At 48.0% G+C, this 18,314-nt stretch overlaps 1 protein-coding gene across 2 annotated transcripts in view; it reads left to right on the top strand.

Annotated features, from left to right (window-relative positions):
* Positions 1–18,314, top strand: part of ZC2HC1A (zinc finger C2HC-type containing 1A) — a 69,178-nt gene that overhangs the window by 25,276 nt on the left and 25,588 nt on the right. Inside the window, exons 7-8 of one of the 2 annotated variants that reach the window (XM_040432216.1) lie at positions 1,873–1,978; positions 14,531–14,650. In XM_040432216.1, coding sequence (XP_040288150.1) covers positions 1,873–1,978; positions 14,531–14,650 — 226 coding nt within the window. The remainder of the gene's footprint in view (positions 1–1,872; positions 1,979–14,530; positions 14,651–18,314) is intronic. The other variant, XM_040432217.1, reaches the window with a different exon arrangement.

Raw genomic sequence — 18,314 nt, 5'->3', positions numbered from 1 at the left:
AGAATAAAGACCAATGCATGCAGTGCCTCACGTAACCGCAAAACGAACACGTTAAGTGATGGTGAAGAAGCATGCTTTTCATGTGCTTCACTATATGGCACGCAACGCACAATTAGGAGCTGCAATACTTGTACTTTCCATAGTGTTGTGTTCTGCTTTTACAGGGAACGCAGCGTCCATGTGTAACCTCGCCTCTCACTGATAAGGGATTAAATAAATATGTTTTTTGCAGGACTAGAGAGTGAGACACTTGTATAAGTGAAGGGAATGGAGGGCCAATAGTTCAAGACTGAAGCTGTAAACCATTGGAAAAACTGCTGTCATTCAGCTAAGGCTATAAAAACTTGTTGGCTTCCCAGCCAGTAGTCCTGTGGTAGGTTGCGTTTCTTTCCCTCAAGGAATGTATAAAATACATTCGCATATTAATACAGAGGAGTCGGGGAGTCGGAGTCGGAACATTTATCTACCGACTCCACAGCCCTGCTTTTTTCCAATGGCTCTGTGGCCAAGAATAGGACATGTTCTCTCTGCTACGGATCAACTATATGGACATGGAAACCACTCATTTATTTTTAATAAAATGTGGAAATTAGTGCAATTTTTATTTTTTTTACCTTATCCTCTCACGGTTCGTGTGGGATTCACCTAGAAGTCCCGTTGCAGGAGGGAACTGCTGTTATCTCCACTGGTGGTTTTAGGCTACTTTCACACTCGCGTTTGGTGCGGATCCGTCATAGATCTGCACAGACAGATCCGTTCAGATAATACAAACATCTGCATCTGTTCAGAACGGATCTGTTTGTTTGTATTATCTTTAACATAGCCAAGACGGTTTATTGTGTCATAGAAAACGGATCCGTTGTGACACACAGTGTAAATCAATGGGGACGGATCCGTTTTCTATGACACGTTTGGCTCAGTTTTGATGTCCGTCTCCAAAGCGGAATGGAGACAAAACGGAGGCAAACTGAGGCATTCTGAGCGGATCCTTTTCCATTCAGAATGCATTAGGGCAAAACTATTCAGTTTTGGACCCTGAACGGATCTCCCAAACGGAAAGCCAAAACGCCAGTGTGAAAGTAGCCTTATCTGCATGCCTACAACAGCGTTGTGCAGCACAACCGGATGTGACCAGTGACTCTCTATCTTGGGGCCCTTACCTGTCGGAGCTCACACTGGAAGCATGTCCCTTCTCCTTGTATCTTTTGTACAGGTGGCTCCACAAAGTATTGACTTTCAAAGTGGTAGACATAGGGGGGAGTTTAGCATTAAAAAGTGCTAGTTTTCTGGAGTGAAAATATCACAAACTGCATGTTTGTGACTTTTTCCATTGCACTTGTGCTGTCTCTCCTCCGGCCTCGCCACTTTTCCCACATTTATCGCCTTCTACGCCATTTTTCTGGCTTAGAAGAACACTGAAATCTGTGCCTAATTTATGACGAGGTGTTCGTCATGCTAGGCATCCAAAAGCACGCCTTGTGTTATCATCGCCTCGTGTACGCCACCGTGTACGCAATCTGGCCCATAGTGTGTAAATCAAACGGTGCCGACCCTACAAAATCCCATGCAACAAAACAGGAAAAACACAAAAAGGGCAAACCCTTATTATGTGGAGTCCAACACGCCCCAATTGGCGGCGTCAATTCTGCCATTGCCTCTTGATGTGCTATTTTTTAATATCCAGAAGTAAAAAGCATGCTCCAGAAGGGCTACTTCAGGGAAAACGTCGCATTTGGATTAAACCAGTGCTGCCTTTTTTACTTCTGGATATTACATCTCTGCAGTGGGGGTGTTGGACCCTGCCCAGCCCTTACTAGCTGTGCACTGGCATCGTAACTTGCATTGTTTGATGTGCTATTTTGTGTCCTTTAGGTATACCCTCCGGAAAGCCTGCAGCAAGCGCCGCAGGGACAGGAAACCGTCTGCAGACATTTTCTCCAGCCCATAAAAATTCAGCCATATCAAGTTCTCAGACTGGGTAAGAATTATGGAAAGAGATGTTGGTAACGTTGTAATTGTATTTCTGGTAAGCGCATTATGGTGGCAAAAAACCAAGACCAAGGATTAAAGCAGGTTTGTACCTATAAAACTGGCTGACCTGTTACATGTGCATTTTGCAGCTGTGTTGGTCCCATGGTCATATGTGCCAACACATGCAAATGAGCTTCTAGGAGCAACGGGGGCGTTGGCGTTACACCTAGAGGCTCAGCTCTCTCTGCAACTTCCGCACCCTCTACAGTTTGATTGACAGGAACAGGCGTGAAGATGTTTTCACTGCAGTTGCAGAGAAAGCTGAACTCCTAGAGGCTCATTTGCCTATAATAAAACCTCATGGATCAGCAAAAACGCTTCCGTTAGGATAATACAACCGGCTGCATCCGCCATGAACGGATCCGGTTGCATTATCTCTAAAATAGCCAAGACGGATCCATCACTAAAACCTTTGTAAGTCAATAACGGACCATTGACTTACATTGTGTGTCATGACGGATCCATCTTGCTCCGCGTCCCACGTCGGACGTTTTTCTGTCCGCAATGGGGATGCAACCAAACGGAAAGGAATGCATTCTGGTGCCGTCCGTTTCGTTCAGTTCACTATTGTCCCCTTTGACAATGAATGGAGACAAAACGGAAGCATTTTCCTCCGGTATTGAGATCCTATGACGGATCTCAATAACGGAAAGGGAAAGCGCTGATGTGAAAGTAACGCTGTTAAACTGGTCATGGACTGGTCATTTTTGGTGGTGGTTTTACCTGGGCCTTCATTATGTTCTGGCCCTTCTTCTCGATGTCCCCAAGTTGGTGCCAGCATCAGGAGTATGTGTGTACACCCACACACATGTAGCCTACATGACTGTCCCCATAATCTGGCATGGGAATATTTTTAGAGCACTGTATTATTAGGATTTCCAAACCTCGAAATCCTTTACCAGTTGGGTTTAGTTATTAAGAAAATGAAATATCAGCTGGTGTTACATGGTGTCTATGTGTATGTATTACCTAGTTGTAGGCCTTCCGCTGTCCTCTGTACAGTGCTGGCCCAGGGCTTCTCTTACATGAAGGACAGTGTTGGATATAATTGGAAGACTTCCAAACACATAAATTAAAGGATATTTATTTCTCACTCATGTAGGAGTAACGTGAAAAATGGTCATGAAACTGAGCTATGTAAGTAGGGAAGGTCTTACTGATAAAGGCCACCTGCACACGATGCGGATTATGCATGGTTTTCATGCAGAAAAACTGCAGCGTGAAGCTACATGCACACGACCGTATGTGTTTTGCGGTCCGCAAATTGCGGATCCTCAAAAAAAAAACGGATGACATCCGTATGCCATCTGTTTTTTGTTTTTTTTTTGCGAATCCATTGTAACAATGCCTAAAACGGACAAGAATAGGACATGTTCCTTTTTTTTTTTTTGCGGAGCATACTGATGTGAACAGCACACGGTCTGCTGTCCAAATTTTGGGCGGGCCCATTGAAATGAATGGGTCCGCATCCTATCTGCACAAAAAAACGGAACGGACACGGAAACAAACAACGTTCGTGTGCATGTAGCCTAATACAGTACCAGCAAAGTGAATGAGATGACACAAATCTCATGTACGCTTTCCTTTTTTTTTGCTTTTTTCTGTGCAGAAATTGACCTGCCGTGCGGATTTAGAAATGTCCAGCACGTCAATTATGTTTGCGTTTTTTTTTTTTTTTGTTTTGTTTTTTTGTACAGGTTTTACCCTTTTCATTGGAAGGGTGAAATCTGCCGCAAAACCACGTCAAATCCGCACCAAAAACGGCAGTTATGTATGACGGTTTTTAGTGCGGAACACACAGAACTTGTGTGGATCTTCTGCACATTCACCTGCACCCGTGTATAAGGGGGGCACTGCACCTGGCCTATTTTCTTGGGCATTGTTACACCAAAAACAACTTTTTTATGGGGAATTCTGTGTAGTGGGCATAGTTATATGGCTGTTCTGTGTTCATGTTGTTACAGGGCTGGTACTACTCTTCTGCTGTGTAGGTAGCATTTCATAGCTAGTGTGGGGAAAGTCTGCTGTGATCACTGGCACCACTAGGCACAGTGTTAAAGGAGTATTCCGGTAGGTAAAACTTATCCCCTATACACAGGATAGGGGATAACTATCAGATCCGTGGGTGTCCTACCACTGGGACCCCCATTAGTCACGATAATGGGGCCTCGTACCTCCTGCAGGCCACTTGCTTCTCCCCTAAAATGACCGGAGCAGCCGGTCACACTTGCGCGCAGTCAATCCATTCATTTCTATAGGAGTTCCAAAGATAGGTGAGTGCTGTCCTCAGCTATCTCCGGAACTCCCATAGAAATGTGTGCGACTGCACCATTCAATCTCGTGATTTGTGGGGTCCCAGCGATAGGATCCCCACCGATTTGATAGTTATCCCCTATCCTGTGGATAGGGGATAACTTGTACCTTCCAGAATACTCCTTTAAAGAGGACCTTTCACCGATCCTGACTGCACTTATTATTATCCCAGGGCGCCGCTCCGTTCTCCCATTATGTCCTCCGGTATGTTCGGGGACTTGGTTATAGTAGGAGGCGGAGTCTGCCTTTGTCCTGTGGGCGTCTCCTTCTCCTAGGCTGTAGCGCTGGCCAATCGCAGCACTCAGCTCATAGCCGGGGAGAAAAAAAACTCCCAGGCTGTGAGCTCTGCGCTGCGATTGGCCAGCGCTTCAGCCTAGGAGAAGGAGACGCCCACAGGACAAGGGCAGACTCCGCCTACTATAACCAAGTCCCCTAAGTTTCTGCCTACTATAACCAAGTCCCTGAACATACCGGAGGACATAACGGGAGGACGGAGCGGCGCCCAGGGATAATAGTAAGTGCAGTGAGATCCCTGGGCGCCGCTGTATATGTCATGATACTTAGTTCACAATGTCAGGATCGGTGAAAGGTCCTCTTTAAGATTAGAAACAGAATAGATTTTTTGGGGGGTAGGTCCTAACTTGGGGTTACGTCTGCAAAATTTCCTGTGGCGTGTGCCTGTGCTTCCATGCCTGGAGCTCCTTTGAGGCAGTAAGCCATTATTGCGGCTTCTAATATACAGGTGAAACTCGAAAAAGTAGATCATCGTGCAAAAGTCCATTTATTTCAGTAATGCAAATTAAAAGGAATTGCATTAATGCAGCTTAAAATCTGAATTTTGTGAAAAGGTTCAATATTCTAGGCTCAAAGTGTCACACTCTAGTCAGCTAATTAATCCATATCCCCTGAGCAAAGGGGACCTCAAAATTGTGACTTTGGGGTTTCATAAGCTGTAAGCCAAAATCATCCAAATTATAACAAATAAAGGCTTGAAATATCTCGCTTTGCATGTAATGAGTCTATCTCATGTGTTAGTTTCACCTTTTACGTTGCATTACTGAAATAAATGATCTTTGCACAATATTCTAATTTTTTGAGTTTCACCTGTATAGTTAGTTGGTCTCCCTTGGTATTTATGGGCCTAGTCAGAATTTTTGAGAAGGCGGAGCAGGCTGCACCCCACTGGTTCTGTAACTCTAATAGCAGTGAATGAGAGCTGCACAAACCATGTAGCACAGCACGCCGCACCATCCCCCTGAGTTACTGGGAGCAGATTGTGGATCCGCAAAACACAGATACCGGGCGTGTGCATTTTGCGGAACGGAACGTCCTGTCCCCTAGAGCAGTGTTTCCCAACCAGTGTGCCTCCAGCTGTTGCAAAACTACACCTCCCAGCATGCCCGCACAGCCAAAGGCTGTCCGGGCATGCTGGGAGGTGTAGTTTTGCAACAGCTTGAGGCACACTGGTTGGGAAACACTGCCCTAGAGAACTGTCCTGTCCTTGTCCGTAAAACATACAAGAATAGGAAAGTTCTATTTTTTTGCTGGTGCAATAGAACGGACATATGGATACGGACAACACATGGTGTGTAGCCCCGTTGTAACAATAGCTATCCGTGTCTGCAAAATGGACAGGAATAGGACATTTTGATCTTTTTTGCAGGTGCAATGGAACGGACCTACGGATGCGAACAGCATATGGTGTGCTGGCCGTTTTTATTTTTGCAGACTCATAGAAATGAATGGGCCCCTGTGCGATCTGCAAAAAAATGTGGATCGGATGCAGACCAGAAATACGGTTGTGTGAATGGGGCCGAATATTGTGTATATTATATGGACTGTCCACAGGGTGTCGCCCTTCACCCTAACACTGCAGATGGAGCAGATGACTTCTTACTATAATATGGAATAAGTTACCTTCCATACTCTGATCTATAGCAGGTGTGAATTACCATTAGATCAGGTGATCATGTGAGCTGTACCGGGATGTGCAGATTAGTGCAGCAAACATCCTCACTTGTCTTTCTCAGTCAGAAACTTCACTTAGAAAGTGAAGGGGAATGACTGACTCCATTAGAGCGTCACACATGACACTGCACTCCTCTTCTGCGGGCATCTTTATATAGGCCAATCATTCGAGCAATAGATATGTCATTCTGTATCCCAATTCTACAATCTACTATTCTGCAAGCAGATAACATCTTTTCCTCACAGCAGCAGTAAAATAGCAATGAGATGACTTTCATCTCTCTGCTGTTACAGGAGGACATTATTTAAAGTGGTTATCCAAGAGTATATAGTGTCCCCCCCATGTGCCGGGCCCCCCACATGGAATATACTTACCCCGCTCCCTGCGGCGCTCCTGGTCCCCGCACCGCCGCTGCTGCTTCTCCCCGTGCACTGATGAAAACATCTGATGTTGGGGGGGAAGGGAGCAGCCAATGACAGGCGGGAATGGGGACTATCCCCACCTGTCATTGGCTGCCTCACTCCCCCGACACCGGGGAACAGAGAGAAGCAGCAGCGGCGGTGCGGGGATCAGGAGCGCCGTAGGGAGGGGGGTAAGTATATTCCCTGTGGGGGGCCCGGCACATGGGGGGACACTATACTCTTGGATAACCCCTTTTAATATCTTATTTCTAATGGTATTGTACTTGCCAAATAAAAATAAAAACTTCCAAAAAGTTTGTAAACCAAAAATTGCTTTCTATCAATATAGAATTTAAAATAATCCCCCATTAAATAGAGCAACTCACAGAGATAATGTTGGTTGTGAAGAGATGACCTAGAAGAAGGATGCAGGAGGATGACTGCATGGTCCATCTAGTCTGCCCTCATATTATTACCTTTTTATAGGGTAGATATAGGTCTATACCGTGCAGGCTTACATTCACTCACTGCTGACTTACCAACCACATCTGATGGAGGTTTGTTCCAAGAATCTACTACTCCTTCAGTAAAATACCATTTTCTTACATTGCTTCTGATCTTCCCGCCAACTTATTTCAAATTGTGTTTCTCCTTGTTCTTGTTTTCTCGCCCAGTTTCCTTGGGGGACACAGAAGACCTTGGGTATAGCTCATCTCCCTAGGAGGCGTGACACTAAGTGAAGACTGTTAAGCCCCTCCTCCACAGCTATACCCTCAGCCTGGAGAGAGAGACTGCCAGTTTTTGCTTAGTGTCCAAGGAGGCAAGACACTCCCTGCTCTGCAGGGCTGCTTTCTCCTTGTTTCAATTTTAGTTTTTTACTTTTTTATTTTATTTTTGTTCCAGATCATCAGGGATAACAGAGACGCACTAGACCTCTCTGTTCTCCCGGGGTTGAGCTGCGCCAGTGCCGGTCACCCGCACTGCTGCCTCCCCCACAGAAGGCAAGGTGGATCAGGGCAGCCTCGCTCCCCTACATCCCGCCAGCGCAAGGGTCGCCCGCACGCCAAGTCCCTCTCCCAGCGTCCTGCCACTACGGTGCCAGTAGCTGAAGGGGCGACCCTGCTGGAACGGACCGAGGGTGAAGACGACTATGGTGAGAGAGAGGCTTCTCCAGCCCTACGTCCCCCGTCCCCCCCCGGTCTCCTGCGTGCCTGACCCTATACTGGGCCTATGGACCCTTCTGCCCATGCTAGACCTAGGCTGGCTCCTGGGCTGTCGCAGGGCGACATTCTGCTCCCTCTCTCCTGGCCTCCAGGACATTGGCACCCTTCTCCCTACAAGAAGAATGCCTAGGGAGCTGCGGAGGTCCGCAACTAGCTGCCCCTGATGGAGGGGTTATGCAGGCGTCCACCCTCACAGACCCGGTCTCAGGGTCCCCCTCCCTCTTACCGGCCACTACTTCAGGGCCAGAGGGCCCGCGCCTTGCTGCCACTGACCCTCCCTACTCTCACGGACACCGTTCCAGGGGAAAGGAGGTTGTAGCTGCCGGCCATATGGAGCGCTGTTCTAGGCACCGTGGCCTGCAAAATGAGCGCTTCAACAGCCCCGGCCGACCGTCGGAACAAAACTTGTGTTCCACTTCAAGGCCGCGATCCCGCTCTATCCGGGTCCCCGGCTCGCGGGGTGGGCACCCGCGGCCGGTATGTGCCGCTCCGTAGGCCCGGCTGGTACTTTAAGTACTGTGCGGCCCCGGTCATCCGGGCGCCGCTAAAAATTTAGGCCCCGGCTCTTACGGCCCGCGGGGTGGGCACCCGCGGCCGGTATGTGCCGCTCCGTAGGCCGGCCGGTACTTTAAATACTGTGCGGCCCCGGTCAGCCGGGCGCCGCTAAAAATTTAGGCCCCAGCTTCACGCTACTAGGCCGCAAATTCAGGCCTCTGTTGGAGGGGGCTGGAACTTCTCCAGGCGCGAATTCTTCCCGCCTGGAGGTTCCCCCGCCCCCAGAGGATCGCAGTGCCGCCCCCCAGGCCGGATCCCTGTTAACCCTTTGGGTACAGGCCGGCTTCCGATGAGCCTGTATGGGTGGATCTGTGCCCTGTAGGTGGCCCCCCCCTTTTATTTTATTTTTTTCTGCCTCAGTGAGGCTGTGTGTTAAAAAAAAAAAAAAAAAAAAAAAAAAGAAAGTTTTTATTATATATATGACTTGTGGGCTGCGCAGGACGCTGCAGCCTCATCTCAGAGTGCTGCCTGTATACATGCCCCCCTTCCATAGGCGGCATGGTGTCGCGCTCCCCGGCTGCGGCGCTGCCAGGGTCTTTTTTCCCCTTCTAGGTGGTTTTCTTGCCCTTTCCGCGCTACGGCGCTGGTCAAGTGCATGCCTTTTCTGTAGGCAACATTCGTCACCCTCTCCAGTTATGGTGCCTGCCATGTGCAGGACCCCCCTCCTGGGCGGGATACTGCACTCTCCCTAACTGCGGGTTGGCCTTGTGCATGATCCCCCTTTCATTGGCGGCCTACTGCAGTTTCTCCGGATACAATGCTGGCCATGTGCACGACCCCCTTCCATAGGTGGAACACGGCACTCTCACTGGGTTCGCTGCTGGCCATGTGCGTGCCCCCCTTCCATAGGTGGAACACGGCACTCTCACTGGATTCGCTGCCTGCCATAGGCATGACTCCCTTCTGTGGACGGCATTCGGCACTCTCACTGGATTCACTGTCAGCCATGTGCATGACCACCTTACATAGGCGGTATGATGTACTCTCATTGAATTCACTGCCGGCCTTGGGTATGCCTCCTTCCCGGGTGGCGGCATACATACACTCCCTCGGTCGGTGGTTGTTCTCTCGCCGGTACATTGTTGGCCATGTGCATGACCCCTATACATAGCGGGGTGCTTGCACTCTCTCTGGATCCGCGGCCGGCCATATGCATGACCCCCCTTCTGTGGGCGGTGTACGCACTCTCACTGGATTCGCTGCCGGCCATGGGCATGCCTCCTTCGGTGGCATACACACTTTCTCACCGACTGCTCGCATTCTCCCTGGATGCGATGCTGGACATGTGCATGACCCCCCCCCCCCCCCCTTCCTTTTCTGGGCGGCATACTACACTCTCACCAGATACGTTGCTGGCCTTGAGCATGGCCTCTAACATGGGTGGAACGCTTGCGCTTCCATTGGATACGGTGCTGGCCTTGTGCGTGACCACCCCTCATTCCATGGGTGGAATTTTGCACGCTCACAAGATTCAAGGCTGTCCTTGTATGTGCTGTACTGGACTTGCACATGTTCCCCTTCATTGGCGGAGTAGTTACACTCTCACGAAATTTCGGGTTGGGTGAATTGTTGCACACTCACTTAATGCTAAGATAGCCCTGTGCATGCCCCCCTTTTTCACTAGGTGGACCTCCTGCGTTCCTGCTGGATACTGTGTGGCCATGTGCATGGCGCCTTTCTGGGCGAAGTATGGTATGCCCTACTTCTCTGACGTAGGTACGGCCTTGGGCATCACCCCCTTTTTGGGGCAGGCCTTTGCATTCTTGCCCACTGCAGTTTGCCAGGTACATTTCCCCCCTTTTTCGGGGCGGTCAGTTTGCGTTCCATCGCATACCATACTAGTCTTGTGCATAACTCCTTTCAGTTTGCACTCCCGTAGATACTGTGGCACTCTGTGGCTGGCCCTCTTCGCTGAGTGATATATTTTTGCAGTGAGCGGACGTTCTTGTGCGTTGTTTCCTTCTCGTCCCGTAGGTGGGTTGGCCTTCTCACTGCTTACGGGGCTACTCGTACGTATGCCTCCTTTCCTCCTGCGACATACTTTTTCTCTTGGGATACGATGATTGCCGCAAGCCTTGCACTATTCTCTAAGGAGATCATTCTGTCCATCTGTGTAAGCCTAAGGTGTTGTCCAATAAACAACAAATGAATACCTTATATTTAAGTAGACGGGCTCTACTGTTCGCTACTGCACAGAGCTGGGTGGTACTCATTCATTTCGTTGGCCCATTTGTCCTTCCGCGGCATTGTTTCCCTGTGCTAGTGGTCACATGGTCGAGAGCGCTGTCTGCAGCGCCCTTCGCATTTTATGTTGGCTCTGGCGGGACTACGGTCCCCTCGCCTAATACCATTTCCTCCTCTTCGGGTGCAGTGTGGTATGATTCTTTCCGGATTGGCGCCCTCGGTGCTTCAGTCTGATCTGCTACCAGGTTCGGGCCGCTATTCTTGGGAAGGTCACCCAACTTCTCTTGGGTGCTCGCTTATACAGGTCTGGGGGACCTCCACCTTGGGTTCTTCAGGGTATTCGCCTTCTGCGAGGCGGTGAACCGGGCGTCTCTGTGTAGCGGTGTTCTGCTTTTGAGCTGTCCTATGGCCTCTCTGTTGCCCACTCCCCCTTTCGGTTGGAGGGTGTTATACCGGCCTCTGTCTCGCCTGCCTTTTCTCGCCGGCTCTGTTTGGCTCCCACTCGGTACAGATCATTCCGATGTGGCGTCTGTTCCGGCCACGCTTCAGAGGCTGTTCCTTCACTGCCCTTCCCTCTGGGGAAAGCATGGTTGTTCATGTGGATGGTTCTGGTGTTCCTTTTGAGTCTCCCTTGTCCACACTGGCTGTACTAGCTGTGTGCCTAGTTACCGGGTCTACCGTTTTCTGTCCTCCCGCTGGGTGCAGATTGCGTTTTTTCCATTTTAGGCAATGTTTCTGCTTTGGATTCACCTTCTCGGTAACTTGGGAGGACTACCATTTGGTCAGGATTGTCTTTTAAATCTCCCACACCGGAACTGTAGTCCGTCTTCCTGTGGTGGCTACATTGGCTTCGGCTTTAGCCTGTCTTGTCCTGGCGGTTGCTGGGCGGACCCTTCGGTTCCTGTCCGTTTGTCCTTCTGCTTCCCCACTCTGGGGGGATACGGGACAACCTTGCTCGGGGGCCGACGGGACCAGTTCTACCGACTGTTCTACCCGTGTTACGGGTCTGCGCCTGATCATTGGGTTTTCACCCGCTTGCCCAGGCAACTCTAGTGGGCTCGCTAGTGTTCGCTTCTAGCCGAGTTTTTCGTCCAGGATCTGTGGTAGGACTTAGGGTTTTTACCTGGGGTTCTGTGGGAAGCTGGGCGTTCCCCCACTCTGCCTTTCTCCATGGTTCTGTCTTTCTCCAGTCCGGCCTGGACCTGGGGCTGGGACTCTGTTGCTTGAAGTATCAAGTGTCATTCCTGTCCTTCCTCTTTCAGCGTTCCCAGGCCCTCTGGGCCTGTCAGGAACTTCTTCCATGGAGCGGCTCTTGGGTTCCTTTGTACTGTCCTCCGGTACCGTCCTGGGAACTACATACTAGGCTCTTGGCGCTCCAATTTTTCCTTGGAGCCGTTACAGAAGTTCCCTCTACTAACAGTTGGGTTTCTGTAGCCATCGTGTCTCTGATGGGTGCCTGAGTGGCGGCCCTTCTTGTTCCGAGCCTTCTGTCTTCCCCCAGGACAGGGCTGTTCTCCATTCCGTCTCTTCCTTCCTTCTGAAGATGGTGTTTGTCTTTCATTTCATTGAGGCAGTCGTCCTCCCCTTCCCACCCCAGGGAACGTTGGAGATCTCCGACTCTTGTCGACATTCGGTCTCTTGTGTTTCCAGGAGGTCCGTGCAAAGGGTTGACGGCCTCCAGGGTGGCTTTCCTCCGCTTTCTCAGAGTGGCTCTTGTTGTGGTTGCCGCACCAAGGGCAGGGTTCTGCTTTTGGTGTCACCATTCATTTGGCCAGAGTTGTCGGTTTTTTCCTGGGCCGGAGGCATTAGGCTTCGGCCATGCATTTGTGCAAGGCGGTCACTGGTCTTCCTTGCACACCTTACCGAGTTCTACAGGGTGCATACTCGGGCTTCGGCGTATGCTGTTTCGGGCCGCCTGGTCTGCAGGCGGCGGGTTTTTTGATGCCTTCGGGTGCTTCGCCTTGGTGCTGTGGTCCCTCCCCCTTTGGACTGCTTTTGAACGTCCCAAGGTCTTCTGTGTCCCCCAAGGAAACTGGGCGAGAAAACGAGATTTTTGTATAACTTACCAGTAAAATCTCTTTCTCGCTCTTTCCTTGGGGGACACAGCACCCACCCATTCTTTGTTCTTCTCTGACTGTTTCCGAGTTTGTTTACCCTTTGGGTAGTTGGCTTGTTGGTTCCAATTTTTGGACTTTGCCTTTTCTCACTACTTGGACACGCAACTGGCAGTCTCTCTCTCCAGGCTGAGGGTATAGCTGTGGAGGAGGGGCTTAACAGTCTTCACTTAGTGTCACGCCTCCTAGGGAGATGAGCTATACCCAAGGTCTTCTGTGTCCCCCAAGGAAAGAGCGAGAAAGAGATTTTACTGGTAAGTTATACAAAAATCTCGTTTTTAGTTTCTTATTAAAAGCACTTCCCTCCTGGACCTTATTTCATCCTCTAAAGACGTTGTCTGAGATAATAAAAAATCTCGGACAAGCCCTAAACCTTCTACAGCGCCGATCTACCGCTGAGGACAGTTAAAGAGGTTGGCCTAGCTCACACACCGGGGGCATATCGCTAGGATACTCCCCCAATGTATCTCAGAAACAGCTGAACATTTTTAATAAAAACCTACTGAAAAATTATTACTAGACCAAAATGAGTAAAATCCCCCCCGAAGGTGTAAGTAGCCTTTACGTCCACATATAGAAGCCACTTATTCCCCTGAAAATAAGTTCCATGCAAATTAAGGTGCAGATTTGCCTCTGATTTCACCCTACACACTGCAAAGTATGAAATCCGGCGGCCTGTCTGCAGGATAATCGGCGTGCGGCAGCTTGGACAATCGGAGCAGGCGCTGATTCTTACATTGTCCGTGCTCCTGTCATGTCACATACCTACCGTACATACTGTGCACAGACAGCCAGCACGGCGGGGATTGGAACGCTGCTGCAATTCATTTAAAGATTTTCTACAAGATTCGTATTATTTAAAGAGGCACACCACCTACAGTATATTTCATTATTAGAAGCTTTGATTACCAGTGAAGGACTGGGGGCAGAATGACATGACCTGGCTATAGTCATTTCCCTGTAGACCAGACATGCTCAACCTGCGACCCTCCAGCTGTTGCAAAACTACAACTCCCATCATTCCCGGACAGCCTACAGCTATCAGCCTACAGAAGGGCATGGTGGGAGGTGTAGTTTTACAACAGCTGGAGGGCCGCAGGTTGAGCATCCCTGGAGTAGACTGTCAGTACTGTGCCAACTGCCTGGCCCTGACAGCCTTTTATATACGATTACCAGGCATCCCATCCGTAGTAACCAGTCTTCTTCAGGCGACTAAAGTCTTCGGATCATCTGGCGCTAAGCTGAGGGTAGAAGAGGGCTAAGAAGAATTTGTATCTGCGGGTTTTCATAGGACAAGCGGTGTTCTCTTTACATCAAACTAAGCCTATATAGAGGTGAGCAATACGACATGTGCATATACATTGCACTAGAAGTAGCAACCTCGGACGGGAATCCCCCTGTGGGCCCCTGAGAGAGGTGGGCCCCCAGTCCACCAGCACAGCATCTAAAATAACCTATATTATTAGTTTATTATTATAGGCGGAAGGTTAAGATGGCGTATAGGAATAGAGGCAGGCCAGCCAGTATGCTCTTCCCTGGGGCCCACTTTTTGAAGTTGTTGCAGAGACCCCCCATAATAAATCATCTTGTAGCGTCTTGCTGCTGTCTGCTGTACAGTGTGCCCCCAGAATGAATTTTACTGGTGGGCCCTAGGCATCCCAGTCCGACACTGGTTGGTAGCATATAATCCTATGTCATAAAATAATCCAATGAACCAAGTCCACCTTTTCTTTTTACTAGTAAAGTGGGTACACTAGGCCCACCCCTGCGGACAGGAAGAGATTCACAAAGATTGCACGAGAGTGACACAAAAACAGGCAGTTCCATCCCGAGATCTAATGAATTACTTCCCATGAACAAGTAAGTATTGTGTAGTCAGGAGGCGTTGTACACGCATGAAGGGGTGCCGTCAGCTTCTGTAGCACTTTCCATATCACGAGGCAGAAGTATGGCGTCGTAGCAAGTACAGAAAAACAGTAGAAATAAAACGAAAAGGGTTTTCTGAGATTTTTATACTGATGACCTATCCTCTGGATCGGTGAGGGACCTCTGCCGATCAGCTGTTTCAGAAGGAACTGGCACTCCTGTGATCACCACGGCCTTCTCCAGCTCACCAAGCACAGTGCCGTACATTGTATAGTGGCTGTGCTTGGTATCACAGCTCAGCCCCATTCACTTCTATGGGGCTGAGCTGCTCCTAGGAAAAGCAGAGAGAAGGCCACGACGCGCACTGGAACGTCGGTGCCTTCTCGGACAGCTGATAGGCAGGGGTCCCACTGATCAGATACTGATGTAGGTAATCGGTTAAAAAAAAATATATATCTCGGAAAACACCTTAAAAAAAAAAAAACTGTCCACAAGATACATTTAAAGGAGGTTTCAGCTTTTGTTAGAGAGTTCCCCCGAAAATAGGCTGAAGATCGGGTATACCTCTGCTGACACCAATAGTGATCAGTTGTCATACGCGGCATATGTTCACTCTTCATTCAGCACCACCGCAGGAAAAATGAGACGTCACACTGTGCCCACTGACATCTCTGGACTGTTCATGTAATACAGACATGCTGGGTCCTCCAGATCGAGAAATGTTCATAGTAACCACGCCTCTTCAAAACCATCATCTACCAGCATGAGCATAGTACCCTGCCTGTGTTAAAGGAGTTCTCCAAGATTTATTAAAATTAAGCAGGAAAAAAAAATATATATATTTAACCTTAAAGTAGAACTCCCGCAAAAATGTTTATTCTCTGACCTGTTAGAAAGGTGCATGATGTGATCTGTAGTGAATGTGATCTTCTCATCAGTTACTGTATTTGTGAGTTATAACCTCCCTTCTGATCCTCAGCTGTGTCATGTGACCAACACTCTGATCTCCCACTGACACAGGACAGGAAGTCAGTTACTTCTCTATTCATTCCTATGAGACTGAGAGTGAGGCTCCCATAGGAATACAGAGAGAAACTGGCTTCCTGTCCACACATAAGATGATGTGTCAGTTGGTGAGTCAGATTGCTGGTCACATGGCACAGGTGAGGAGTATAAGGGAGGTTATAACTCACAAATACAGCCACTGGTAAAAATAAAATCACATTCACTACAGATTACATCATGCACCTTTCTAGCAGGTCAAAGAATAACATTTTTTGCGGGAGTTCTTTAAAGTGTCTCCAGTACCTGCCTCTCTGATGCCCAATGGGACTGTAGTGATGACATCATGTTCATACAGTTGCAAGAAATAGTATGTGAACCCTTTGGAATGATATGGATTTCTGCACAAATTGGTCATAAAATGTGATCTGATCTTCATCTAAGTCACAACAATAGACAATCACAGTCTGCTTAAACTAATAACACACAAAGAATTAAATGTTACCATGTTTTTATTGAACACACCATGTAAACATTCACAGTGCAGGTGGAAAAAGTATGTGAACCTTTGGATTTAATAACTGGTTGAACCTCCTTTGGCAGCAATAACTTCAACCAAACGTTTCCTGTAGTTGCAGATCAGACGTGCACAACGGTCAGGAGTAATTCTTGACCATTCCTCTTTACAGAACTGTTTCAGTTCAGCAATATTCTTGGGATGTCTGGTGTGAATCACTTTCTTGAGGTCATGCCACAGCATCTCAATCGGGTTGAGGTCAGGACTCTGACTGGGCCACTCCAGAAGGTGTATTTTCTCCTGTTCAACCCATCTTCTGTTGAGCTTCAGCTGGTGGACAGATGGCCTTAAGTTCTCCTACAAAATGTCTTGATAAACTTGGGAATTCATTTTTCCTTCGATGATAGCAATCCGTCCAGGCCCTGACGCAGCAAAGCAGCCCCAAACCATGATGCCCCCACCACCATACTTCACAGTTGGGATGAGGTTTTGATGTTGGGGTGCTGTGCCTCTTTTTCTCCACACATAGTGTTGTGTGTTTATTCCAAACAACTCAACTTTGGTTTCATCTGTCCACAGAATATTTTGCCAGTACTGCTGTGGAACATCCAGGTGCTCTTGTGCAAACTGTAAACGTGCAGCAATGTTTTTTGGGGACAGCAGTGGCTTCCTCTGTGGTATCATCCCATGAAATCTATTCTTGTTTAGTGTTTTACGTATCGTAGATTCGCTAACAGGGATGTTGGCATATGCTAGAGACTTTTGTAAGTCTTTAGCTGACACTCTAGGATTCTTCTTCACCTCATTGAGCAGTCTGCGCTGTGCTCTTGCAGTCCTCTTTACAGGACGGCCACTCCTAGGGAGAGTAGCAGCAGTGCTGAACTTTCTCCATTTATAGACAATTTGTCTTACCGTGGACTGATGAACAGCAAGGCTTTTGGAGATACTTTTATAACCCTTTCCAGCTTGATGCAAGTCAACAATTCTTAATCGTAGGTCTTCTGAGAGCTCTTTTGTGCGAGGTATCATTCACATCAGGCAATGCTTCTTGTGAAAAGCAAACCCAGAACTGGTGTGTGTTTTTTATAGGGCAGGGCAGCTGTAACCAACACCTCCAATCTCATCTCATTGATTGAACTCCAGTTGGCTGACACCTCACTCCAATTAGCTCTTGGAGATGTCATTAGTCTAGGGGTTCACATACTTTTTCCACCTGCACTGTGAATGTTTACATGGTGTGTTCAATAAAAACATGGTAACATTTCATTCTTTGTGTGTTATTAGTTTAAGCAGACTGTGATTGTCTATTGTTGTGACTTAGATGAAGATCAGATCACATTTTATGACTAATTTGTGCAGAAATCCATATAATTCCAAAGGGTTCACATACTTTTTTTTCTTGCAACTGTATGTCTTCACTTTGTAACGTCAGCGCTGCAGCAGTCACATGGACATGAATGGTACATCTCAGCTGAGGCCAGTAATTGGCTGCAGCGTCACATGTATGATGAACAGCGGGGACTGGTGCAGTAGTGCAGAAGCGGTACGACATTCTGAATGTTGTTTTTTTTTTATATATAATTTTTTTTTTACACATCTCCCTGCTAAATATGAATAGATCTTGGAGAACCCCTTTAACTTAGAATAGCTAGAATTAGGGATCGACCGATATTGATTTTTTAGGGCCGATACCGATAATTTGTGAACTTTCAGGCCGATAGCCAATAATTTATACCGATATTCTGGGAATTTTCATTTTTGAGAAAAAAAAAAAATTCCTACACAAATCTGCTGAAAATTAATATGTTTATTGTTAATGTGTATTTTTTTTGTTTATTGTTAATGTGTATTTTTTTTTTATAAATCTTTTTCATTTATACTTAATATTTTTGTGTTTTGTTTTTTTTACTAACTTTTAACCCCCTTAGGGACTAGAACCTTTGTCCTATTCACCCTGATAGATCTCTATCAGGGTGAATAGGATCTCACACTGTCCCTGCTGCTCTGTGCATAGTGCACACAGCAGCATGGAGCTGAACATGGCAGCCAGGGCTTCAATAGCGTCCTGGCTGCCATGGTAACCGATCGGAGCCCCAGGCTTACACAGCTGGGGCTCCGATCGGAGGAGCAGGGGAGAGG

Source organism: Bufo bufo, chromosome 5 (genome assembly GCF_905171765.1).
Source record: "Bufo bufo chromosome 5, aBufBuf1.1, whole genome shotgun sequence".
NCBI lineage: Eukaryota > Metazoa > Chordata > Amphibia > Anura > Bufonidae > Bufo > Bufo bufo.
This window is presented reverse-complemented; position numbering and strand designations above follow the sequence as displayed.